Source organism: Eupeodes corollae, chromosome 3 (genome assembly GCF_945859685.1).
Source record: "Eupeodes corollae chromosome 3, idEupCoro1.1, whole genome shotgun sequence".
NCBI classification, from domain to species: domain Eukaryota; kingdom Metazoa; phylum Arthropoda; class Insecta; order Diptera; family Syrphidae; genus Eupeodes; species Eupeodes corollae.
Window position 1 is genome coordinate 125,495,995 of NC_079149.1, and position 22,238 is coordinate 125,518,232.

General features: G+C 30.6%; 1 protein-coding gene across 4 annotated transcripts in view; it reads left to right on the top strand.

Moving 5' to 3' along the window:
- LOC129952763 (synaptotagmin 1) overlaps window positions 1-22,238 on the top strand; it is a 57,779-nt gene that overhangs the window by 11,304 nt on the left and 24,237 nt on the right. For 3 of the 4 annotated variants that reach the window (XM_056065578.1, XM_056065576.1, XM_056065574.1), the window contains 5 exons: window positions 17,475-17,636; window positions 17,718-17,995; window positions 18,053-18,151; window positions 19,892-20,086; window positions 20,157-20,333. In XM_056065578.1, coding sequence (XP_055921553.1) covers window positions 17,483-17,636; window positions 17,718-17,995; window positions 18,053-18,151; window positions 19,892-20,086; window positions 20,157-20,333 — 903 coding nt within the window. In that variant the 5' untranslated portion in view covers window positions 17,475-17,482. The remainder of the gene's footprint in view (window positions 1-17,474; window positions 17,637-17,717; window positions 17,996-18,052; window positions 18,152-19,891; window positions 20,087-20,156; window positions 20,334-22,238) is intronic. The other variant, XM_056065577.1, reaches the window with a different exon arrangement.

The window sequence follows — 22,238 nt, forward strand, 5'->3', positions numbered from 1 at the left end:
ATTGCCTTGATAATTCTTTTTCGAACACAAAATAAGGTCAAATTTTGAATTCATACAGTAAATTATTGGATTAAGGGAAAGGAAATACCATATTTTAAAATTGTACTATATTTTAATTTCCAATTCTCTTCTCCTTCCTTTATCTTGCTCTTCTTATACCTCACAATAAATCACATATTTATTGCTAAAATATCGATTTGAAAAACTTAGTCAGATACCTAAACATCACCTTAACTTTGAATCTTGAACAAAAAAGTTCACCGAAAAACATCATCTGCAAGAACCCATTAAAAACTTCAATGCATTAATCAAAAAATATAGAACCCTAAATGGTCCACAAAACCAGTTTTAAGGGAATAAGAACAACTAAATTTTCCTTGTGGTTTGGCAGCATCTTCATTTTCATTTACTTATTCTTCTTCGTGTTCTACGTGTTTTTTCTTCAAAAGATTGTGTAATTCTTGGAAAATGTTCAAAAATAGAAGCGACACACGTCTTGGCTCCATTTAAATTTTTTCCTTCCTTTTCTTTTGTCTATCCTTTTTATCTTTGAGAATATCTAAGGTCTGATGATTTCATACAAAATTAAAGAACACACTCAGAGAAGAAGAAAAAGACAGAAAAAAGTCAACAACACAAAAGACATTAATAATTTATTAAAAACGTTTTTTTTTTCTCATATAGAGCATCTTCATCATCATATTCTTCTTCTAGTTTAGCCGAATTACGAAACTCTCCTTCCTCCCCGTGCAGAAATTATCACATCCTTTTTTATGGTATTTTTCTTTTTCATTAAACTAAAAAAAAAGTCCTTATTTTGTTCCTAAAAGCTTTCGTTCTGTCAAGTGTTTCTCTCTTTTGTTCTCCCTCTCTTTTTTGCTTTTTCCGTGTTTCTCTCTCTTTTCGTTTGAGCTTTTTCACTACTGGCATAGAAGTTTCAAAGAAAAAGAATCAAAAAATTAGACCTACCATCCGAGTTTTTTACTCCTTGCATCGTCCTTTATTGACCTTTTTTTCATGCTCGTTTTCGTTTACAAGAATCCTCGGAATTGATTATTTATTATAATTTTATGTTTCTCCCTTTCTTCTTTATATTCTCGCAATCTCTCTCTCATTCTTATTTTCTCCAAATAATACGCTGGCGCTGATGGCAGGCATTAACTATGCCTTCCTAATGTAGGCTTATGGGAGTGCATGAAAGAAGGATAATTCAATTTCTATGTCAACTTTGGTGGTGACTATTTGTCTGGAAGAGAATAAGGAAAAATTCTGAATGAAAAATTGGCAAAAGCAACGGTAACTCGCATTACAATGCGACATACTTTAGTAGGACTCTTTTTTCTTGCTTACAAAGGTACATATCATCAGGACTAGCAGCACAGTAGCAAGGATATTCAATAAAAAAGAGAACGTTACAAAAAAAGAAAAAAGTTATATGGAAAATTTGTGCACACATTCATTTTGATTGGGGAAATTTATTTTTATTGAATTTTCCTCTGAGGCTATTTTGAATTTGACTATGCCAACATCCAGATCCAACAAGGACGACGAAAAAACGACGACACGATAAAGCAACGCAGCCAAAGGAAACTTAGTTGGGATTGGGACTCGTACTCGTGTATCAAGGATCCAAAGTGTGTTGACTGATTTTGTAGACTCGCTCTCTTGTTAAAAATAAGGACGTGTTTTCGTAGTTTTTATTTTTTTAGTGAGAAAATTGTTTCATCATTGATTGAATTAGCTTTGCATTTGAATCCTTTGAATTTATTCAACAAACAAAATCAAACGAAAAATTACGGAATGTTAATTCATTCAAGTTCGAGTTCCATTTAGGATTCTTAGAGCTGCAACATAATTAAGTATGAGTGTTTTGTGTGGGGAAAATACAATTTGTGAATTAAATCAGTTAATATTCTAGCAGCATACAAATTGACAACAAAAACAAAATAGAACTTTTCTAAAGTGAAAAAGGCTATACGTAGGTATACCTTACATAAAAGTTCGTGTGATAAGGCTTAAATGAACAGCCAATTAATTTTTTTTGTTTGTTGTAACCCTACAGCCTACAAATGTATTATCTTTTCTTCGAAGTAAGAAATTCTTAGATAAGAATCATTAAATGTTCTTTAAATTCCGGATTGTCCTTGGAAACGCTTGAACATTCTTAATTAACAATAAGGATATCAACCTACCTTAATAAATTTGGATGCTATTAAATAGCTGATATCGGTAAGATCTTTCTTAGAGCTGTGAATTGTATGCCTTAAGTCTTTATTATGTTTTATTTTTTAATTATATTTAAACTGATTTTTGGTAATTTAAAAACAAGGATTAAAATATTTTGTGTATAGATTTTTATAATTATTTTGTTTTTCGATCTTTAATGAATTTGGTTTTGTTTGGTTTATTAATCAAAGAGTGATTGAAAATCTGTAAAAGGCTACAACTTATATAATTTTTAGTGTTATTTAAATATCTCTTTTTGTTCCAGAGATTTTTAATCGAAATTTTTACGAAGTTTTAAAAAATTTAAGAGCACTTTTTAAAGAGCTTTTATTTCACTTCTTGTACACAAAAATACTGATTGGATCTTTCTAAAACTATTATCTTACGCCAAGAACAAAATTTTGAATAGAATTTTGAAGTACCTTCATTTATTCCTGAAACATTCGATTCGAACGTCAGTTTTTACAAATTTTGAACAGTTTTTTTAGAAAACGTTTTGACTCATATCTTTAAAACGTCAAGAAATGTGAACATTTTCAATTCGACAAAAGGGACAATACAATAATTTCATATGGGAAGTGTAAATTAATTTAGGTACCAATGTGCCGCTGTTGGATAGCGGAACATGGTTTACATTTGTTTTTAAACCATCTCTTGAATAGAGTTTAAAAAATATCAAGACCGTGTAAAACACTTTTTCTCATTTTAATGTACTTAAGTTACAGCAAGAAAACTTATTACGCAGGCAAAAAAACATACGAAGACTCAACCAAATAAGAACAATAAACGTTATTGCTTAAGATATCATTTAAACCCATTATTGAAAATTACATCCTTCTTCTTAACTCAAGTGTCCAATTCAACTTAATACTATCGTATCTTATAAAAGTTTTCTGTAGTCTTTCTATTCTTACGAAATAAGTGTAATACAGATTAAAAACAACACAACAATAATCCAGATTAGGTCTAAAAAAAGCTGTCTTCCATCGGTCGTTCAAAGCCTCGAGTTTTATAGGCTTTTCTTTAAGATCTATTTTAAAATTTACAAAAAAAAAACTCATGATAAAATATAACTCCATAATCGATTTTTTAGTAACTTTTTTTCTAAAACAATGACAATCGAGTAATCAAACAAAATATGTGAGTTTCTCCTAGAGCCCGTACAACTTTGACACTTAGACTAAGAGACATTCGGAAAAAAACGCATATCTTTTACGCCACAAAATAGTTTTCTTTTTGAAAAACCCCTTATCAAAATATTATACAGAGTTACAGAAAATAGTGAGATAAGAAGCTGTTGCTTTTGCTAAATAATCTATCTAGTAACATCATGTAACAACATAGAGGCTGAAATAGTTTTCATTAAAAATTTGAATATTCTACAAAATGTACATGATGCCGAAAACGTAATCATCTATACTAATAGTTTAAAGCTCAAGACTTTTATTTGTTTGTTTGTATGCTTGTTTGAATGCACTAAATTCTTTAACTGACTGCAAATTATTATAAAATTATCTACTTCGACTATGGGCAATACAAATCGTTTAATTTTGAATATTGAAAAGGGCAAAACAAGGTGTTCTACACGTAAACATAACGTGCTTTGAGTACATGTTAAACTCTACCAACTTCGAGAAACTTTACTTTTACTGATCATATTTACCAACATTTCAAAGAGAGCTAATAGAATTCTAGACTTAATGAAGAGATTTGAAGGGGAACTTTAAAATCCTTACGTCCTTGAAACTTTATATATATCATTCTTCAGATCAGTCCTTAAATACCGTTGTATAATTTGGGCCACTTTAACTCCATTCATATTTACAGACTTGTGTGTGTAAAAAGTAGGTTCTTAAGGCTTACTTTAAGTTTTCTCCCATGGTCACATGGAGTAGCTTTATAATGATAAGATAAAACTAAAACTCTTACGATTTTCAACAAACAATTCTGAAGCATTAAGTTTTTTTTGAAAAGTTAAATATCGTTTAAATTTTTGGAGACCAACTTATTTTGAAGATATACTTTTAAATTTTACTTCTATTCTAAACCAGACTCTTTGTGATTTAGGGGGCGTTGTATCCACCCACATAGATATAAAATTCATGAAATAAATTAGAAAAACTTCCAAGTGCTGCAGAATAATTAAATTCAGTAGACTGGGAGGTGTGCACAAAAAATTCAAGCACAAAAGTATGCACTTAAGGGGTGTAGTATCCGCCCACTTTTTGTATATCTTATATTTATAACGAAATCCTTTGATAGCTTATTGACAGAGCTGTTTTGTTTTGTTATAAGTATTTCCTTTAACTATAAACTAAAACTATTATATTTAAATGACATCTTAAGTATGTTGTAAGGCTGTGATTCCTTATTTATAATCCAACACTAAAAGAGAATATATGTAGCTAGGTTAGGTATCCTAACAAAATTTATTACTCCTGACGTCAATCCTTCCTCCTATAACCTTCTATAATTACGAAAACACTATACTACACCCTTGAAACTGGTATGTTGTGTGCACTTTACCATCATTAAGAGTTATTTAAATCCATGAGCATGAAATAGGACTAATATCAGAATGGTGTATGCATAATTCTTCACTAGAACAAAGTAAAAGTGCTTTAAACAAATTTAAAGCGGCTTAACAAGGGCTAATTAAAACCAACTTAATGAGAAAAAAAAGTAAGCGTACTAAAAAAAAATAAACAGATTGTTTAAAATGTTGGTACTCCAAAATCATCTAATGCTAATAATGATGCATTTCTCAAAAATAAGTTTTTTACATAAACTGTTAAATGGGTATGCTCTATTAAAGTTGCAATTACAAAAAAAAATATTGAAAAAATACATGCTAAATAAGTATTTAAAACTTTTTTGTACAAAATTTAAACTAGAAAACTTGTGCACCTGTTGTCAAAAATTGGGCCTTTTCAAATGATATTTAGAATTTTGAAAAGCTTTTTAGTATTTTTCAAAGAGAAATTTTCGTTTTCAATTTAAGAGTTTGTTTTTAGAGCTATCGAAAACACATACAAAATATATATAAACAGCTTTGAAAATGAAAAAGTAAATAAAAGTGGAAATTTTTTATATTTTGACAAATTTGCTCTAAAGAACGTGAATTTTGAGTTTTATGGTTAACGCTTTGATTATCTTGATTCCAAAAATGTCTAATTTTAAAAATATTTTTTAATTCATCGACAACGTAGTCACCCATCGATGGATTTTGACACTTTATAACGAAAACAAATTTCTTTTGAAAAGCTGTTGTAAAATAACTAACCAAAAAAAAACGTTCTGAAGATTATTTAAAAAACAAAGAATTTAATAATATTGACCACAGCACAGCGTAGTAAAATAAAATTATTTTAAATATCGAAAATGTTTTTTCGACAGCGAAAAGTACCATTTAAATCGTGTTGTCTAATATTGAAACTACGTTTTAATTTCGATACTCCTTTCGAACATATGTGTTTAAGTCTATTGTAACAAATTTAGCTTTTATAAATTACCCTTTTTTACCATGCAACTGTTTGTTTTATCTTTGTAAACAAAATTTAAGATTTACTTTGCAACTTTTTATAACGACAAATTTATTGCAAATTTTTATTTTTAATAAGTGAAACACTTTTACTTATAACTACTATTCCAATCAATTGTGGAAAATTGGAAAATGAAAAATATTCTCACTTTGAAAATTTTGTGAAACACTTTGGACTTTTACTTTGCAGGACATTATTTGTTTGCAAAGCTGCAAAGTGTGAATTGTGGGGTGAAAACGACGCAACAAAACACTTATACACTGGTAGATTGTGGGATAAATTTTATCCATTTTAAATGCTCAAAGAACGACTTCTAGGAATGAACCGACGTACTCGTAGTTAGGTTGAACTCAGGTTCTTGTATCTTTACGGCACGGAGTTTTGATGTTTGTATTAATGTTTAACCAAAGGGACGTTGGGCAGAATTTTTAAGCAGTATCCAAAATACTCAATAACCTCTGATCAAACCATTCTTTCATATCTGCCAATTTCGGATGACAAAAAACCCCTGTCAAAGAAAAAACCTCTACGAGAACCATTTGGCAATATGAGAAAGCCAACAGCTTTCCTTCATAAACATAATTATTTGTAGAATGACAAAATTTATCCCAAATAGGATAAAAAGTATGCCCGATGAGTGGAACTTAAGCACCATCTGCCCGATCCATAAAAAAGGTAACCGCCTTCTCTGCGCCAACTACAGAGGCATTAGCTTTTTAAACATCGCGTACAAGATCTTGTCCAGCGTAATATGTGAACGCCTGAAGCCATTTACTGACGAACTTATTGGCCCTTAACACAGAGTTGATTCACACCTTAGACTTGGTCAAAATGTGACAATTGACAGGTACAACTTCGAGGTGGTAAACGAATTTGTTAATCTGGGCACTGATGTTAAATCTGCGAATGACATCAGTGCGGAGATCAAACGCAGAATTACCCTTGCCAATCGCTTTTTTTTTGGCCTAAGTAAGCAGTTGAGAAATAAGACACTATCGCGAAGTACCAAAGACACTGTACAAAACTTTAACCATATTAGTTTTGCTGTATGGTGCAGAAGCATGGACCCTCTCCCAGGCGGATGAAGGATCTCTTGGTATATTCGAAAGGAAGGATTTGCATACGATCTATGGTGCGATTTGTGTAGACAGGCAAAGTAACATCTGGTGGAGAAGATTTAATCAGGAGTTATAGGAGCTGTACAGCGACTTAACAGTGGTCAAAAAACTGCGTGTACAACGCTTAAGATAGCTAGGGCATCTCGAGCGCATGAACATCGAAACTCCAGCCGTAAGGTATTCAACGCCAAGCCTGAGGGAACAAGAAGTAGAGACAGGCCTCATCTCCGGTGGAGTGATCAAGTTGAGGCCGACGCAAATCAACTTAGTATTCGAAACTGGAGGTAGTAAACTAGAAATCGAGTAAACTGAAGCCCAGGAGCACAATGCGCTGTAGCGCCAATTAAAGTAAATTAAAGTATGGGTAAAATCTATCAAACCCAAATAAAACTCATAGTTTTATTATTAGGATCAAATATATAATTTTCCGGATATACAAAACCCAACCCTACTAAACAAAAACGGAATTAGTTTAAACAATCTAGAAACACATATAACGGACATTTTCAACGCATTTAATATTTGCACGAGCAGAAATTATAATGCTTCTAATGAATGACATGATTTCTCCTTTACTTGAAAGCTTAAACGATTCTATGGGACAAATCTTTTTTTACATTCGTACAGCTGCCAAAGTACTTAAAAGATCTTGGCAATAAGCTGGTCCGGATAGTATCCCCGCTATTGTTCTTAATAGGTGTTCTTTAACGGTGTCAAAACCATTGCGTGAGCTTTTCCATCTGTCGAATACTACATGTCTCCTTACGAGTGGATTTAAAATAGCATTTGTCCAGCCTATTCCTAAAAAAGTTAAATTTTTCTCACCCTTTAACAATTACCTAATTGCACTTAAGTCAATCCTTTCCAAGGTAATGGAAACGCTGATCAATATTCGGCTTAAGAAATATCTTGTAGAACGAAAGCTTCCTAATAACTGGCAAAATGGCTTTCGTCGCAATATGTCCACTAGTAATCTCATGATTTATCCTGCCGAACAGTGGAACAAATCGTTACATCGTTTTGGAGAACGTAAGATTATTGCACTTACTTTTCGAAAATGCATGCATTTGGTTATAAAGAATCGCTTCCTCGTTAGGTTAGAAAAACTCTTTTGGGCAATTCAATTAAACAAGTATTGGACGCGTTCATATCTGATATCTACAAAATAATGAATTTGAAATTGAAAGAATTTGAAATCACAGATTTTATGAATTTGGAAGTTGTTAACAGATTGTAAAGTTATTTAAATAAGAAAAAGAAGCTGGGATGCGACCCACACTAATAACTTCAGATCCCGCCTGTCTATTTGTCTTGCTTAAAAGTTTGTAAGTTTTCGTGTTTATCTGTATAACAAAATTTATTTGAAGTCGATATCTCTTCTGGTTCTTGAGCTATGGACGACGAAAAAAACGTCGAGAACGTAAGACGTACGAACGTACATATGTACATACGAATACACGCACGCACAGACATCTTTTTAAAAATCTTTTATTTCAATTCTAGGGACATTGAAACGTCGAGAAATGTCAAAATTTTCAATTTGATAAATCGGACCAATTACAATAACTTCCTTTGAGAAGTTAAAAATAATCTTTTTAACTTAGTAAATTATTTATATGCTTACTTATTCGTTTACAAGTTTCCACTTCTAACTTTACTCGATGAACTGTCATCTTCAACTAATGTTCGGGGTTGAACTATGTAAAAGACAAATTGTTGAATCGAGATTGAACTGCAATTGATTCTTAAATTTTAATCTTTATCTTAATCCTCAGATTAAACTGGCTGCCTAATCTCTGTCTAATCTGTGTAAATTGGAAGTAAAACTTCAATTACCGGCATAACAAAGACACATTTGTAGAATTTTACACTATTTTTCAAAGATATAATATGTCTTTAAGTGAAAAGTGTAAGGTGGGTGAGAAAAGTGGAGTTTTTTTTTCTCGTGAGCACTGACAAAATGATGTCAGTGAAAAGCTTTGGTATCGAATTTCTAGTCTAAGAATGTATACGAGTATACGAAGAAAATAAAACGTCGACGAGGGTAAAGCTCGAATGACGTTCGATGTCATCTGATTCCAAATAGATGACAGGGCAACAAAAAATGCACCTTGTTAGTCATTTTGTTTTATTTTGTGTGTATGTTTGGGTTGTTTTTATAGTTATAGGGCTTCTTTTGGTGTTTTTCTTGTGTCATGTCGTTTTGTCTATGAATTTTATGTCTGTCATTTATCTTTATGCATTATGTGGGTCGAAATATTGTCGTTGTACAAAGTAGGTTTCATATTATTTTAATTATTTTATATGCAAGATTATTTGTTTTTTAAGCCATAGCAAACAGAAATATATGTCGAAGACTTAGTCATAATTTAAAATTCTTATTCAGAACTAAAACAGTTAAAGATATAAAATTGCTTCAATATTTTAAACAGCGGATTTCTTGTATTTTCTAGGAAAAAATTGGCTACAATTTTTTAACGAAAAACTCTTGGGATATTGTTTCTCCGTCTAGACTTTTTTTAATCTGTTGGAAATGAAATCATTGATGTTCCCTTTTTTTTTACTCAGGATTTATTAATCACACAAGATATCACTTCAAAAATATATGTTTTTTGTTTGCACAAACGAAGGAATTACAATCTTTTTTAAGTCATTTATATTTTAACCTGCATTAATATTTTTATTTCATTTAGAGAACAAATCAAGTTAAACTGATTTTTCATGCTATTTCCAATTAAAAATTCAATCTGCTAAGGGATCACCAATTAGTTTTATAACAAAGTTCAAAAGAAAATAAAGAAAACGACTATTTAATCCATAGAGTTCATTATAAATGAAAACAAGAGAAATCTTAGTTGATTTTTATATATTTTTTTTTTCGTTTCAATTTAAATAAAATTCAACAGACAGCGAGGATAAGGATAAGCTTAAAATTGTCAGAAGAGTGAACGGAGCAGCAACAAGAAAAATGTTTTTACAAAAACTCATGTTTCCAGATGAATTGCGTATTTAAATAATTAAACTGACCTTGAAAATGTGCGGCGGCGGGTATACACATCAAGGACTTTTCGAAACAAGTTAAAATTAATGATGATAAAATGTTTTGATTGGAAAAGAAGAACGGTTACATAATAAAAATAATAATATCGATGTCAGAGGAAAATTTTCATAGCAACTAAATTAAAAAACAAAAATATATTAAGTTCAATTTAAGAACCCACAGAGAAACAGGATTTCCTTTTTAAATGGTTTAATGTATAAATAAATAAATATGTATGTAGTTCACCCGGGCGCCATTTAATACAAAAAAGCAGTTTCTCACACCAATGGTATATTGTGTTTTCTTACGCATGAGAGTTTTAAAATTTTACAATTATTAAATGACTTCATGTTTTAATTAATTACGCAAATACTCATTATTTTAAGAAAATACATTGGGCGCCATTTGTACAGAAAAACATATATTTTCAAAACTTTCGTCTGAGGATACATTTTGACCACAATTGATAAATTATACTTTTATTTCTGCTTGTCAATAATTTTAAACACATTTATAATTGAAAATTAAGGTATTTCACCCAGGCGCCATTTAAAGGAAATGTTTTTTTTTTTATTTTCCTAGAATATAGTTATGGTCTTAATATTGTAAATAGTTTGTATATATTCTTTTGCAATAGTTATTTTTTATCAACCATAAGGATCCACATTTATAAAAAAAAATTAACTGATCCCGGGCTCCAGTTAAAGAGAAAACCATGCTTTTTTAACACTTTCATTTCAAATACAAACAAATCTAACACATTTCAATAATTTAAAAACTCTTATAAAGGTGTTGTGCTGTGTTTATACCAACTTATCAACTATTACTGTTGAGCATTGGAAGTATATCACCTGGGCGCCATTCAAAATATTTGACTGTGTTTCTTCCATAAATGGACATGTTGTATTATTTTATGAATGGTGATTTCAATTAATACAATTCAAATAAACGTCTTCAATTAGCAACGATACATACAACTAGTCAAACCGTTTAAGTCAAAGAACGTCTTGTAATGCTTTTTAATAAGGTGGGTGGCCTTTTAGTAAATAATTTCCGGGATGCGATAATATTTTCAATAACGTGGATTGCAACACAAATCTTGTTTAAAGAGTTTCAAGCTGTCCTTAGATCAGGATCCTCCAAAATAGGTATTTTTATACTCAAAAGTCTTTGTAAAGGCAGGGTTGAAAATTGTACACATTCTTAATTGACTTTTAAGCTGCTTTTGACTCAATCAACCGGGATGCTCTGTTCAACAAATTATATGTTCTGGAATTGTCGCTTAGGTTTAGACGATTTCTTAAGGAGTTATACACAACACCCAGGCTGCAATGTGGCAGCGGAGTTTTACTTTTGGAAGGATACATAACCGTATGGCGAGTGAGTCAGGGTTGCACTTTGAATCCCAACATACTTTCGTTTTTTAGATATGATCTCATCGATTCCCTTTCTGGTGGAAGCATTGCTTTTCGAAGATGATATAGTCATATTGGTCATGTTGTATTCGCCAGAAGCATTACAAGTTTTGGTAAACAAAGTTTACGATTACTATCTCCTGTGGAACTTAATAGTCAACGTTCCGAAGTCAAAGGTGATGATTTTTAAAAACCAGGGGGGCCAGAATGCTTTTTATGAAAAATGTACTTTTAACAGAAAAAATATAGACTGTGTCAGTAAGTTTGAGAACCTTGGCTTTTTTTCCTAGGAACCTGAAAACTGAATAAAAAACTGCAGCTCGACATAGCTCATTGCAGAAAGCTCAAGGTATTTGAAGCTGTTGCAGAGAGTATTGCCTTGTATGGTGCCCAAGTATTGGGATCTAAAAAGTCTCACAAAGGTTCAGAAACTGTTAACACACTTCTATTTCTATTCAAAATTTAACCTCTAAACTCCAAGCCTACTATCTACTAAACGTCTTCAAGATGGCTGAATTCCGGTTAGTTAAAAAAGCATTTTTGAAAGCAAAACAAGATTAAGAACAAGTTATTTGGTCTGGTGATATTAATTTAAATTTAAACGTACGTTATTTCGAACGCAAACGAAAAATAAAGAGCAACTTCAGTACTAAATAAGGAAGGAATAGAATACTTATTTAGGAAAACACTTAACTATTAAAATTTAATTAACCAATTGAAATAATTTCCCGGGCGCCATTTAAAAAAAAAATTGTTTAACACATGGAAGTTAAAAAGATTTCTTACTTTAAAGAATTTAAACAATTCTAATACAGAATTTGAATTATTTTGAATTTTTTTCTTTTACAACAATTTAACAGGAACAGAAAGCGGAACAAGAGTATAAAAGTCAGTTATACACAAGAAATCCCAAAGGGTTTTACTTAACAATACAATAAATGCGCATTTACTAGGAAAAGGGTATCTTTAGTATTTCACTGAAAATTGATTTTAATGTTTTATGTTCAAATGAAATTCTCAAAACCAAAGACCAAAAACCATTAATATTTTACTCATAGACTTATGTAACCATGTTTCTTATTGTTAGTACTTTCCAATCGGCTGGTTCTTGATAAAATTTAAGTATACCAAAAGTCACATTAATCTTTATTATTTATTGTGAAAAATAAAACAACCAACTTATAAAAAAGTTTGAAAAATAAGTTTACATCACTATCTAGGTATGCGCAGGCATAACGACAGAAACAAAGAAGGTATACATAAATATAAGAGGCTGTCATTCAAAATAATGACGGACAATGCTAAAAAAAGAAGAAGAAAGGAAGAAGATAAATACGCACTCAAAGTAATTGTCTTTATAATATCTCCAAGTCAATGCAAACTAAAAATGAAGATCTAGCCATAGCCATAGAAGAGACTATATTAACTTAGTGTTCTTTTAAACTATGTTTTCTGGAATTACAATACTTTTAGCTCTCAAAACCTCAGTCCTAGCCCGCATATCTGTTATCCCTATGCCCTATGCCTATCCTATCTATCCTATATATTTTGTGTGATGTGGTATCATTCTCTTGTGTCTCTTCTTGTCACTCCTCGTGCTCTGCTTGTTCTATAAAAAAATCGATTTCTGGCACAAATCCCGTTGCAGGTTCATATCTCTATAGGTATAAATTTTGTGTAGATATAGATGGACTCTATGATGATGATGGCATGGCCTAGATGCAATCCTTCTTCTTTTCAATACTTTTTTCATATATATTTTTGTGTGCCGCTATTTATTTCTATCGTTTATTTTATTTTTTTGAAAGGATGTTCATGTAGGTGGAAATTTATTGTGGCTGGGCTAAAAGCAGGATAAGAAGGTTGGTATCTATCTACCTATCCTATGCTATATGTATGGCAAGAACTCATTTCTTGGGAGTTTTCTAGACCAATATAGGTTATACGTGCCGTAATTCTTTGGATGTATTTCTTCCATTTAATGATGCAACCTACCTATATCTGAAAAAGTCCTCAGAATTAACTCAGTTATTTCGTATGAACTATTGAAGTGGTTTTATTGAAAAAGAAAAAATACTTTTCCATTCAAAGGAATATCATCATTTAATTTGAAGTTTTCTAGCTAAGAGCGCAATAAAGGAAAATACAATTGAACACGTTTCACAAGGATTACATTTTTTTTAATAAATAGTTAACTGGATTTGATGCTCTTATGAATTAAGTTAAAGTATTGTACATAAATGTGTCTTACAGTTGCTTCATACTTCTCCAAAAGCTCTATATCGAAAGGATTAATGTAGCTTATGCTGTCAATAACCATAAAGATAAATAACGATACCCCGAACACTGAGATTGTGTAACTATTTTGATTGTGAAGATAAATTTCACATACGTTACCATATGTCTCGATTATTATTAGTCAAGCTTATATTCTATACAATTTATGTAAATACATTCAATTTAATCTAAAAACATACGGAATTATAAGGTAGTCTGAAATAAAAATAAAATCAAAAGAGAATTGACTCTGACGTTAATCGAGTTAAACTTAATAAAAGTTCTCTTACCACAATTTAAACACGTCTTCGTCGTCGTCACTCTTATGTGCAGTAAAATTTCCATAGAATTGGTTTCAAAGTCAGATATAATCATGTAAAAGTCTCTCAGGACTAATTTATACTTATAATAGTACTGCAGCCGGGCGCCATTTAAAAAGAAAAATAAGCATTTGCGAATCTTTTTAAGAATATTTTACAATTTTACATTATTTTGTTTACATTTTTTGTAGGAAATAATTAAGGTTTAACCATAATTTAAATAGCTCACCCGGGCTCCATTTAAGAAAAACTTGAGTTGTTCACGTTTTAATACTTATATTACAGGGTTTTAAATCATTTAAAACAATTTTTTCAAGTAAACATAATCCTATATTTCAAAATTATAAGGAAATCTGAAAAACTTTGACGTAAATCGAATTCAACTTAATAAATGGTCTACTTACCCTAATCCAAACACGTAGTTATAGAATTGATTTCATTTGAAGTTTACCGTCATACATAACCACATGAAAGCCTTTAAGGGCTTTTTAAAACTATACCACCCACGAGTTTGATCTGTCTGGCTATTTCAAACAAAACAACTTTTTGTTCAACCCTCAGCACACCTCAAGTGAGAAACGAAACCCTATATATTTGTTATGTAGCCTGATGGAAGCTGCTGTCACACACATTACACATTCTCAGTTACTTATAGGGCAAGTGAACAGAAACAAAAAAAAGAGTTAAGATAGGTATATAAGGAGGATATGTGATGGGGAAAACTTTACTTGACAAATTATCCAACCACTGAGTGTCCATCGTTGCTGAACGAAGAGAACAAAAAGAGGATATCATTGGTATGGATATGTACCAGGATGTCGAGCAGCAGCAGCAGCAGCGTCAGCGTGAGGTCATTCGACTTCCTGTTTGTTTTTTTTTTTCTTTTTTCGTGTGGGTTTTGGAAGCTTTTGTTAACGTAGAAAGTGTGTATGTCAGTTCCGGTTTGACAACGAAATGGAGCCTTTTCTCATTATAAGGAATAGACGCCATCGCCACACTACCACGTCATCGTCGCCGTAGTCTTTGGATGGATATCCAAAGAAATATATCTACTAAAGGAGTTTTAACAATAATTATAAGCCTTTTGTCAATTGAGGGTTGATAAATTGCCATTACAAAATGGGACATTTAAGATCTTGATTAATAGTATTTTCCGGACAGTGAGCATTCAACTTCCCACACAGAAATCTTCAATATCGTGATAGAAAACTTTAGGGTAGTGTGGATTTTCTTTTTATGTAGAGTCATTCAGATTGTGATTTATTCTAAGTATGTGCTGCGGGATTATCTACTGGGTAAAAAACACAAATAATACCCACAATTTTGTAACATTTAAAATTATATTCTGATCATATAGTCTCAGGGTTAAGTACTTCAACAAGTTTTCAAGTCAATTAAGTTGGCAAAACTTTATAATTAGCTTAAGAAACTGGGAGATCGTTGTTTTTGATTATATTATTTATTGATTAAATTAAATTAGGTGGCGCTACAGCCTATAGTTAACAAGGGCCTATTGACTTAAAAATCGCAGACATTAATGTGTGCGAATACTGTTGTCAGGGATGGGGGGACCTACGGTCTTAAGCAAAATCCGAACGGTTAATTTGAGAACGCAATTTTTATGACAGGAATTACTCTTGGAGAATTTTTCACTTCCTCGCAAAGCAAAGAAAAACCTATAGTTGGCACAGGAAGGGATTGAACCCAAGACCTCTGGCATAAAGGTCCAACGCACTAACCACCATGACACGGGTACCACTACGAACAAATAATATAAGGGTTCTTAAAATCAAACCCGAAAATCTGCAACAAAATCGAAATTATAATTTCTAATGAAGCAGACATTCAGGAAATCTCGACTTAACTCAAAAATCTCTACCTCCTCAAACTTATTACTTTTCTTGTGTTTCTTAGTTTTACTGCACTCTAAGTAAGTTTCTTCAGCTTTTTCTCACAAAAACTATTTAATTCAATTCACTTATCCTAGCAATCGATTTTGTATTTTAGTTTAGTAAAGTACCAACAAATTAATGATCTTAGTTGGCTTCCTTGTGGTACACCAGCTTTAGTTTTTGTTTTTTGGTGCAGTACTTTAAAAAATAGGGTGACCTTAGTAATGGTCTAAAAAACATGTAAAAACTTTATTTTGAAATATTCTAGCTTCCTTTTTTGTTGAGTTCAAAAAGTTCATGTGTTTTGTTCGTGCATTATTATTAAAAGAGTTGTTTTAAAGTCTTAAAAATTGGTAATACCGATCTTTGTATACTGTATGTAAATTAAATAAACAAATGATTGGCCCTTGTACACTCCCTTGCGGCATTCTAGCTCAAATAATTGCTAACTTTCGAATAGTCTTTTATTGAATTCATGGACTTTAAGGAACTTAGTATAACTTTAAGTAATTTATAGTTTTGATTTATGGGTGTACTGTAAACCACTGTTGTTAGTACACTTAATATTTCTTAAGACCTTAGGCTAACGTAGAATTTTCCAAATATTGCTTTGTTTGGGCATTAAAAAATGTTCATAAAAATATGATGTAATGGAAAAACGTTTAAATGATCTGGTTTTTAATTTTAATATGAAAGGTATTGCAAAATTATTCATGATCTTCTAACTTTCATAACTTCAAATGTGTTTATTCCAATACAACAAATTTTAAGTTGACACTTTTAACTAAGACTATTTTTAATCGATTGGCTTAAGATTTGCCGAATTTTAAAAGATTCGAGAAACCTTTTTATTTCGATACTTTTATTGAGAAGTAAAATTAAAAATTCAAAAACAATCCTTACATGAATATGACTATAACATATTATGCTTCTTATATCAACTATTCTGTAACCAAATCATATATGTATAAATAATATGTGTTTGAAATCTTTAAATTACTTTATGTAAATTTGATTGCAAACAAAATCATATAATATAGAAGTGTTGTTCTTAATAATAAAAATAATAGCACCTAAAATTCAATATACATATCTCAAAAACGTGCTTTGAATTCAAATATCAGAAAATGATAGCCAAGAGCTATTTAATTTAAAAAATATATGTATATACATAATTTAACAGGTAGAACGTATAGAATGTAAGGTAACCTAAAAAAGGTTCAACCATAATGTAGCAATTCATCAATAATAAGGGTTGGGGAAGTTCAATGTGGTTGACTTGACTGTATATCGAATATATAGTCATGTAACTTACATCTTTTACAATCTACAAAAAATCTACCAGGTTAAGCAAGAAGGATGTGTACATTTTACGTGAGGTTTGGGTTACCTATGTATATGAGATATGAGTTCCTTATTTTGTTAAATTTTGCCAATATGGTTTTTGAAAGAGAGAAAAGGATTTTAGTTATTTTTGTCCTTTGAAAACTGTCGGCAAAGTTAAGAACTTTTTATATTTCTCTTACTTATATTTCAACTTTTACCTTTCCTTTGTTTAAAAATAATTAATTGATCTAAATATATGGTGTCTCTATTTTTATTGATGGTATTTTTAATTCTCCTATTTTTGGTTATCAATTTTAGAATAAAAAATGCCTCCAAATACCCAAGTCGAGGAGACAGTGCCGCAGGTCGGCGAGGAGCTCAAAGTGGAAGAAACAACTAAAGAGCCACATCAAAGTCCCTTTAGGGCATTACAACAAACGACTATGGCATCAAAAATAACCACAACACTAGGCGGTGAAGGTAAAAAAACCATCCCCATCCCTTCTCCCCAAACAATTACAAAATTTTATAACATTTTCTTATATTATTCTACAATATTAGAACCAGAAGGCCCAACAACGACTGGTGTACCATTTGAAGAAAAAGTCGAAAAAGTTGGCAAAGAAGCTGTCGAAATCACAGAAAAACTAGCACACAAAGTTGGAATACCAACATGGGGTGTTGTGGCGATTATAATTGCTGTCTGTCTTGTTGTCCTTGGATTGGTATTCTTTTGTGTTCGAAGATTTTTGAAAAAACGACGAACCAAAGATGGTAAGGGTAAGAAGGGGGTCGATATGAAATCGGTCCAACTTCTAGGCTCTGCGTATAAAGAAAAAGTAAGTATCACGCCCTTATTATTGCCTAAGTAGTTATTGGGTTCTGGTATGTCATAGGTTCAGCCTGATATGGAGGAATTGACGGAGAATGCTGAAGAACAAGACGATGGAGAGAGCAAGCAGAGTGAAGTAAAATTAGGAAGATTAAATTTCAAGGTAAGTCCAATATTATAAATGCCTCTGCATGTGCATCAAATAATTCGGATGTGATGATGCGATGGTGTATATAATATATGAATTGGTCGATGATAATAATGATGGTGTTTATGTATAACAGTACTTAACAAAGAGGAGAATTAAAACAACTACAACAAAACCAACAACAACAGAACACTACTAACTTTATCAATTTCTTAATACTCCACATGCGAAAAAAAATACTATAAGACAGCAACGTTGGCTTGAAGTAAAAGTGCGATCTTTTGATAAGATTGATTTTTCAAATCCATGGTTTTGATTTCTTATATTGGCATAGACTTCGTTGTTAATGTACATAAGAGCAAGTCGTCTTCAGAGAGGATTTTTGTAAAAAGTCTTAACAAATGTAAGCTTGAAACTCTTTCCACTTATTGAACGGAAATTATCTCTGTGTTATTTATATTCTTTTTCGAATATTGCAAGAGATCCACTTAAGACCTCGTTTTTTTATCGGTTTTTAGCCTTCTTGCAACCTCCATAAACCCTCTTCAAGAACAAATGCCACCTGGAGAGTTGTAATGCATTTTCTATATTTTTCATAAATTTAAATCCGCTTCAAATTTATTTATTGAACTCAAATTGAATTTAGATGTAATTTAATAGAATCTAAAGTCAATTAAATCAATTGAATAATTGATAATTTCTTTCCAAGCTTTTTTATTTAACTTAATCGTTATTAAACTATTTATGGAATGACTCAGTGGAGCCACTTAGGTCCCTATTTCTTTGCTTTAACTTTGAATATATTAAAACTTGTGTGTTTGTTTCACTCAAACTGATTTTTCATATATTCTGTTTCTTGTTTATTTCTTTAAAAATGTAAACTTTTTTCCTCAGCTTCAAGAAACGAAAATTTCTTGAGAAAATGTTTTTATTCTAAAGTAGAGAAGATTTTTGCTTCCATTAAGAAGCTTTAGCTTAACGTCATCTACGTTAGTACATTTTACCATAAAAAAAGTCCTGAACTTAGCATACCTAAGTCTGGAAAAAAAAACTACAAAAGTTAAAGAATTTTTTTACACATTCTTTTTGTTTTTAATTTTCCAAAAGGTACATTTAGAATTCCTTGTTCAGAGACTAACACACAACCGTGAATTAAAGCACAATATATATACTATGGAAAAAAATGCCGGAACAAATCCTTACACCTCTTTTGAAATGCGGAAACGAAGAAAAAAACTTGCTTACATTGTTATCCTTTCTCTTTGCTCGTCGTACTCTCGTATTCTTACATAAATATGTACCCTTCTGATGTGTACCTATATTTCGTTCATCTTTTTATCGCTGCTATGGCAAGCAAGAAATTCGCTTCCTTGTTATAAATGACTTTTCAAGAACTTTTATTCGAGTTCTCATATACTATACATATATGATATATGTACCTAATCTTGTATACTATACTTCAGCTAAAAAGAAATCAATAAAATTAATTTCATGGGAAGTTAGTTTGGCGAAGTGGATATATATATATAGAGATGGGAAGTATACTATAGAGTTACATATATAAAATGGGAACACAAGTTCTCTGGTTTTTTTCTTTATCTCAAATAACCATCCACCCACTCTCACTTACATTACTCACCATCATTCGACACAACATATACATTTTCTTTTCCATTTGAACATTAATAAAAAAGAAGAAAAAAAACTGTAATCCTGGAAGAACACAAAAAATTAATATCCTTAATTTTTCAACAGCTCGAATACGACTTTAATTCAAACAGCTTAGCGGTAACAGTTATCCAGGCGGAGGATCTACCAGCCCTTGATATGGGTGGTACATCAGATCCTTACGTCAAATGTTACCTGCTTCCGGATAAAAAGAAAAAATTCGAAACCAAAGTCCATCGTAAGACCTTGAGTCCTGTCTTCAATGAAACATTTACATTTAAGGTATGTATCCCTACGTTTTCGTTTTGGTTTTGATTAAATAAAACTTACTATGACAAATGGTATATATTAGAGTTTACCCTATGCTGACGCTATGAACAAGACCTTAGTATTTGCGATCTTCGATTTTGATCGTTTCTCCAAACATGACCAAATTGGTGAAGTCAAGGTGCCCCTATGTACGATTGATTTGGCGCAAACTATCGAAGAATGGCGTGATTTGGTCAGCGTCGAAGGCGAAGGTGGACAGGTATGTGAAAAAATGTTTTTTTTTTTAAATTACTCATCCTTAATATTATTATTAATATATAAATATACCTTTTGTTTTTGTTTTATTAATTTTATAAATATATATTGTTTCTTAATTTTTAAAACAAAATACTTTTAAGAAAAAATAAAACAAAGGTTATAAACTCCAATTATACACAATATAATAATATGCCTAGGTGAAAAAAATGCGAAAGAAATATTTTTTATAGTAACCTTAAACAAAACGAAAAAAAAAATAATAATAAATTCACACCCAGTTCAAAAAGCTGTTAAATCAAGACTTTTTTATTTTATGTTAAAACTACAAAACAAAATCAACACAAATTTATATTTTTTAGTTTCTTTCCAAAAACAAAATACAAAGTACAACTATTTTTATACAACGCACATTTTTTTGGTTTTTAGTTAGAATAACTTAATTTACTTAATATATAACAAACTAATTTCTATTTTTTTTAATTTAAGAATTGAAATTGAAAAATAAAAAAGAATTTTTAATTTTTGTACGGATTTTTTAGTTTTTTTTGTGATTAAGTTTTATTTCTTCTCTCTCTTTCTTCTTTTAATAAGAAATAAAAATACAAAAAAAAATTGTGGGCGGGTATTTTTCTACAGAGACTTACTGAAAATATTTCCTATTTTTCTTTTTCCCCCTCACTTTGTTTCGACCCTTCGTAGAAGGTAAATACAAGAATATAACACAACAACTACTACTACTACTTAACTACTTCTGATATAAAATATAAATAAAAAACAAGGTCAGAGATTTTCATTTCATTTTCATTTAAATTTTCTTTCTCGTAATACGTAAAATTAAAAAAAAAAACAACTATGTTAATTACCAAAAAAAAATCATTTTTTTCTTTTTTATTTCTTTTTTCAAAAAAAAAATAAAAAAGAAATCAGAGATGTTAAGAAAATAAATCATAGTTTTATATTGGATATATTTTATTTTTCTTTTGTTATCTCTATAAGCTGATTGATTGGATGATGCTACAATAATAATAAAAAAAAATTGTTTTAACAATATAACATACTTATCTTCTATATACATAGATATTTAGCGATCATTATGCGACTGTTTTGATACTATATAAAATATATATATACTTACTAATTGCACCATTTTGTTTGAGTTTTACGTTTTGTAATCAACACTTTGTATTTATTTGAGGGTCTTAGAGGTAGATAATAGTTATTAAAAACCTAAAAAATGCAGATTATATTTAAAATATGTAAAAAAATATATTTATTTCAACTTAAAATATATCTCATTGAAAAAGAATCAATTCAAAACGAAAGTTCTATCACGAACTAGTTTCATTAATTAAACAAAAATGTTTGTTCTTTTTGATTCTCATTCATTCAAATCGATTTGTATAGTTAAAAATTCAAGTAAGGGCGCGTGGTACTCCTCACACCATCCGCTACTGATCATCATTAAAAAATAAATTAACTTATAATGTTAGCCTCAGATATAATAAATATACATACATATAATAATACAAAAAATATACTTTAAAATTTAACTAAATACCTAAGCAGATCCCCTTCTGTGCTCGCCGCAAATTCTTATCAATGTCATAGCTCGTTTCTCCAAATTGTAAAAAATAAACCTAATTATTTTTGAACTTATAATAAATACCACTAGATGGCGGATTCAAAACCTAAGCAGAGCCCCTTCTGTGGTCGCAAATTCTTATCAATGTCATAGCTCGTTTCTCCAAATTGTACAAAATAAACATTATTATCTTTGAGCTTATAATAAACACCACTAGCTGGATTCAACTAAAAAGAATTATATTTTGATTGTTTTAAACATTTTCTCTTACAAAATTGATGTTTCTTCGATATCCGATTTCAAAAATACCAACATCGTACTTAT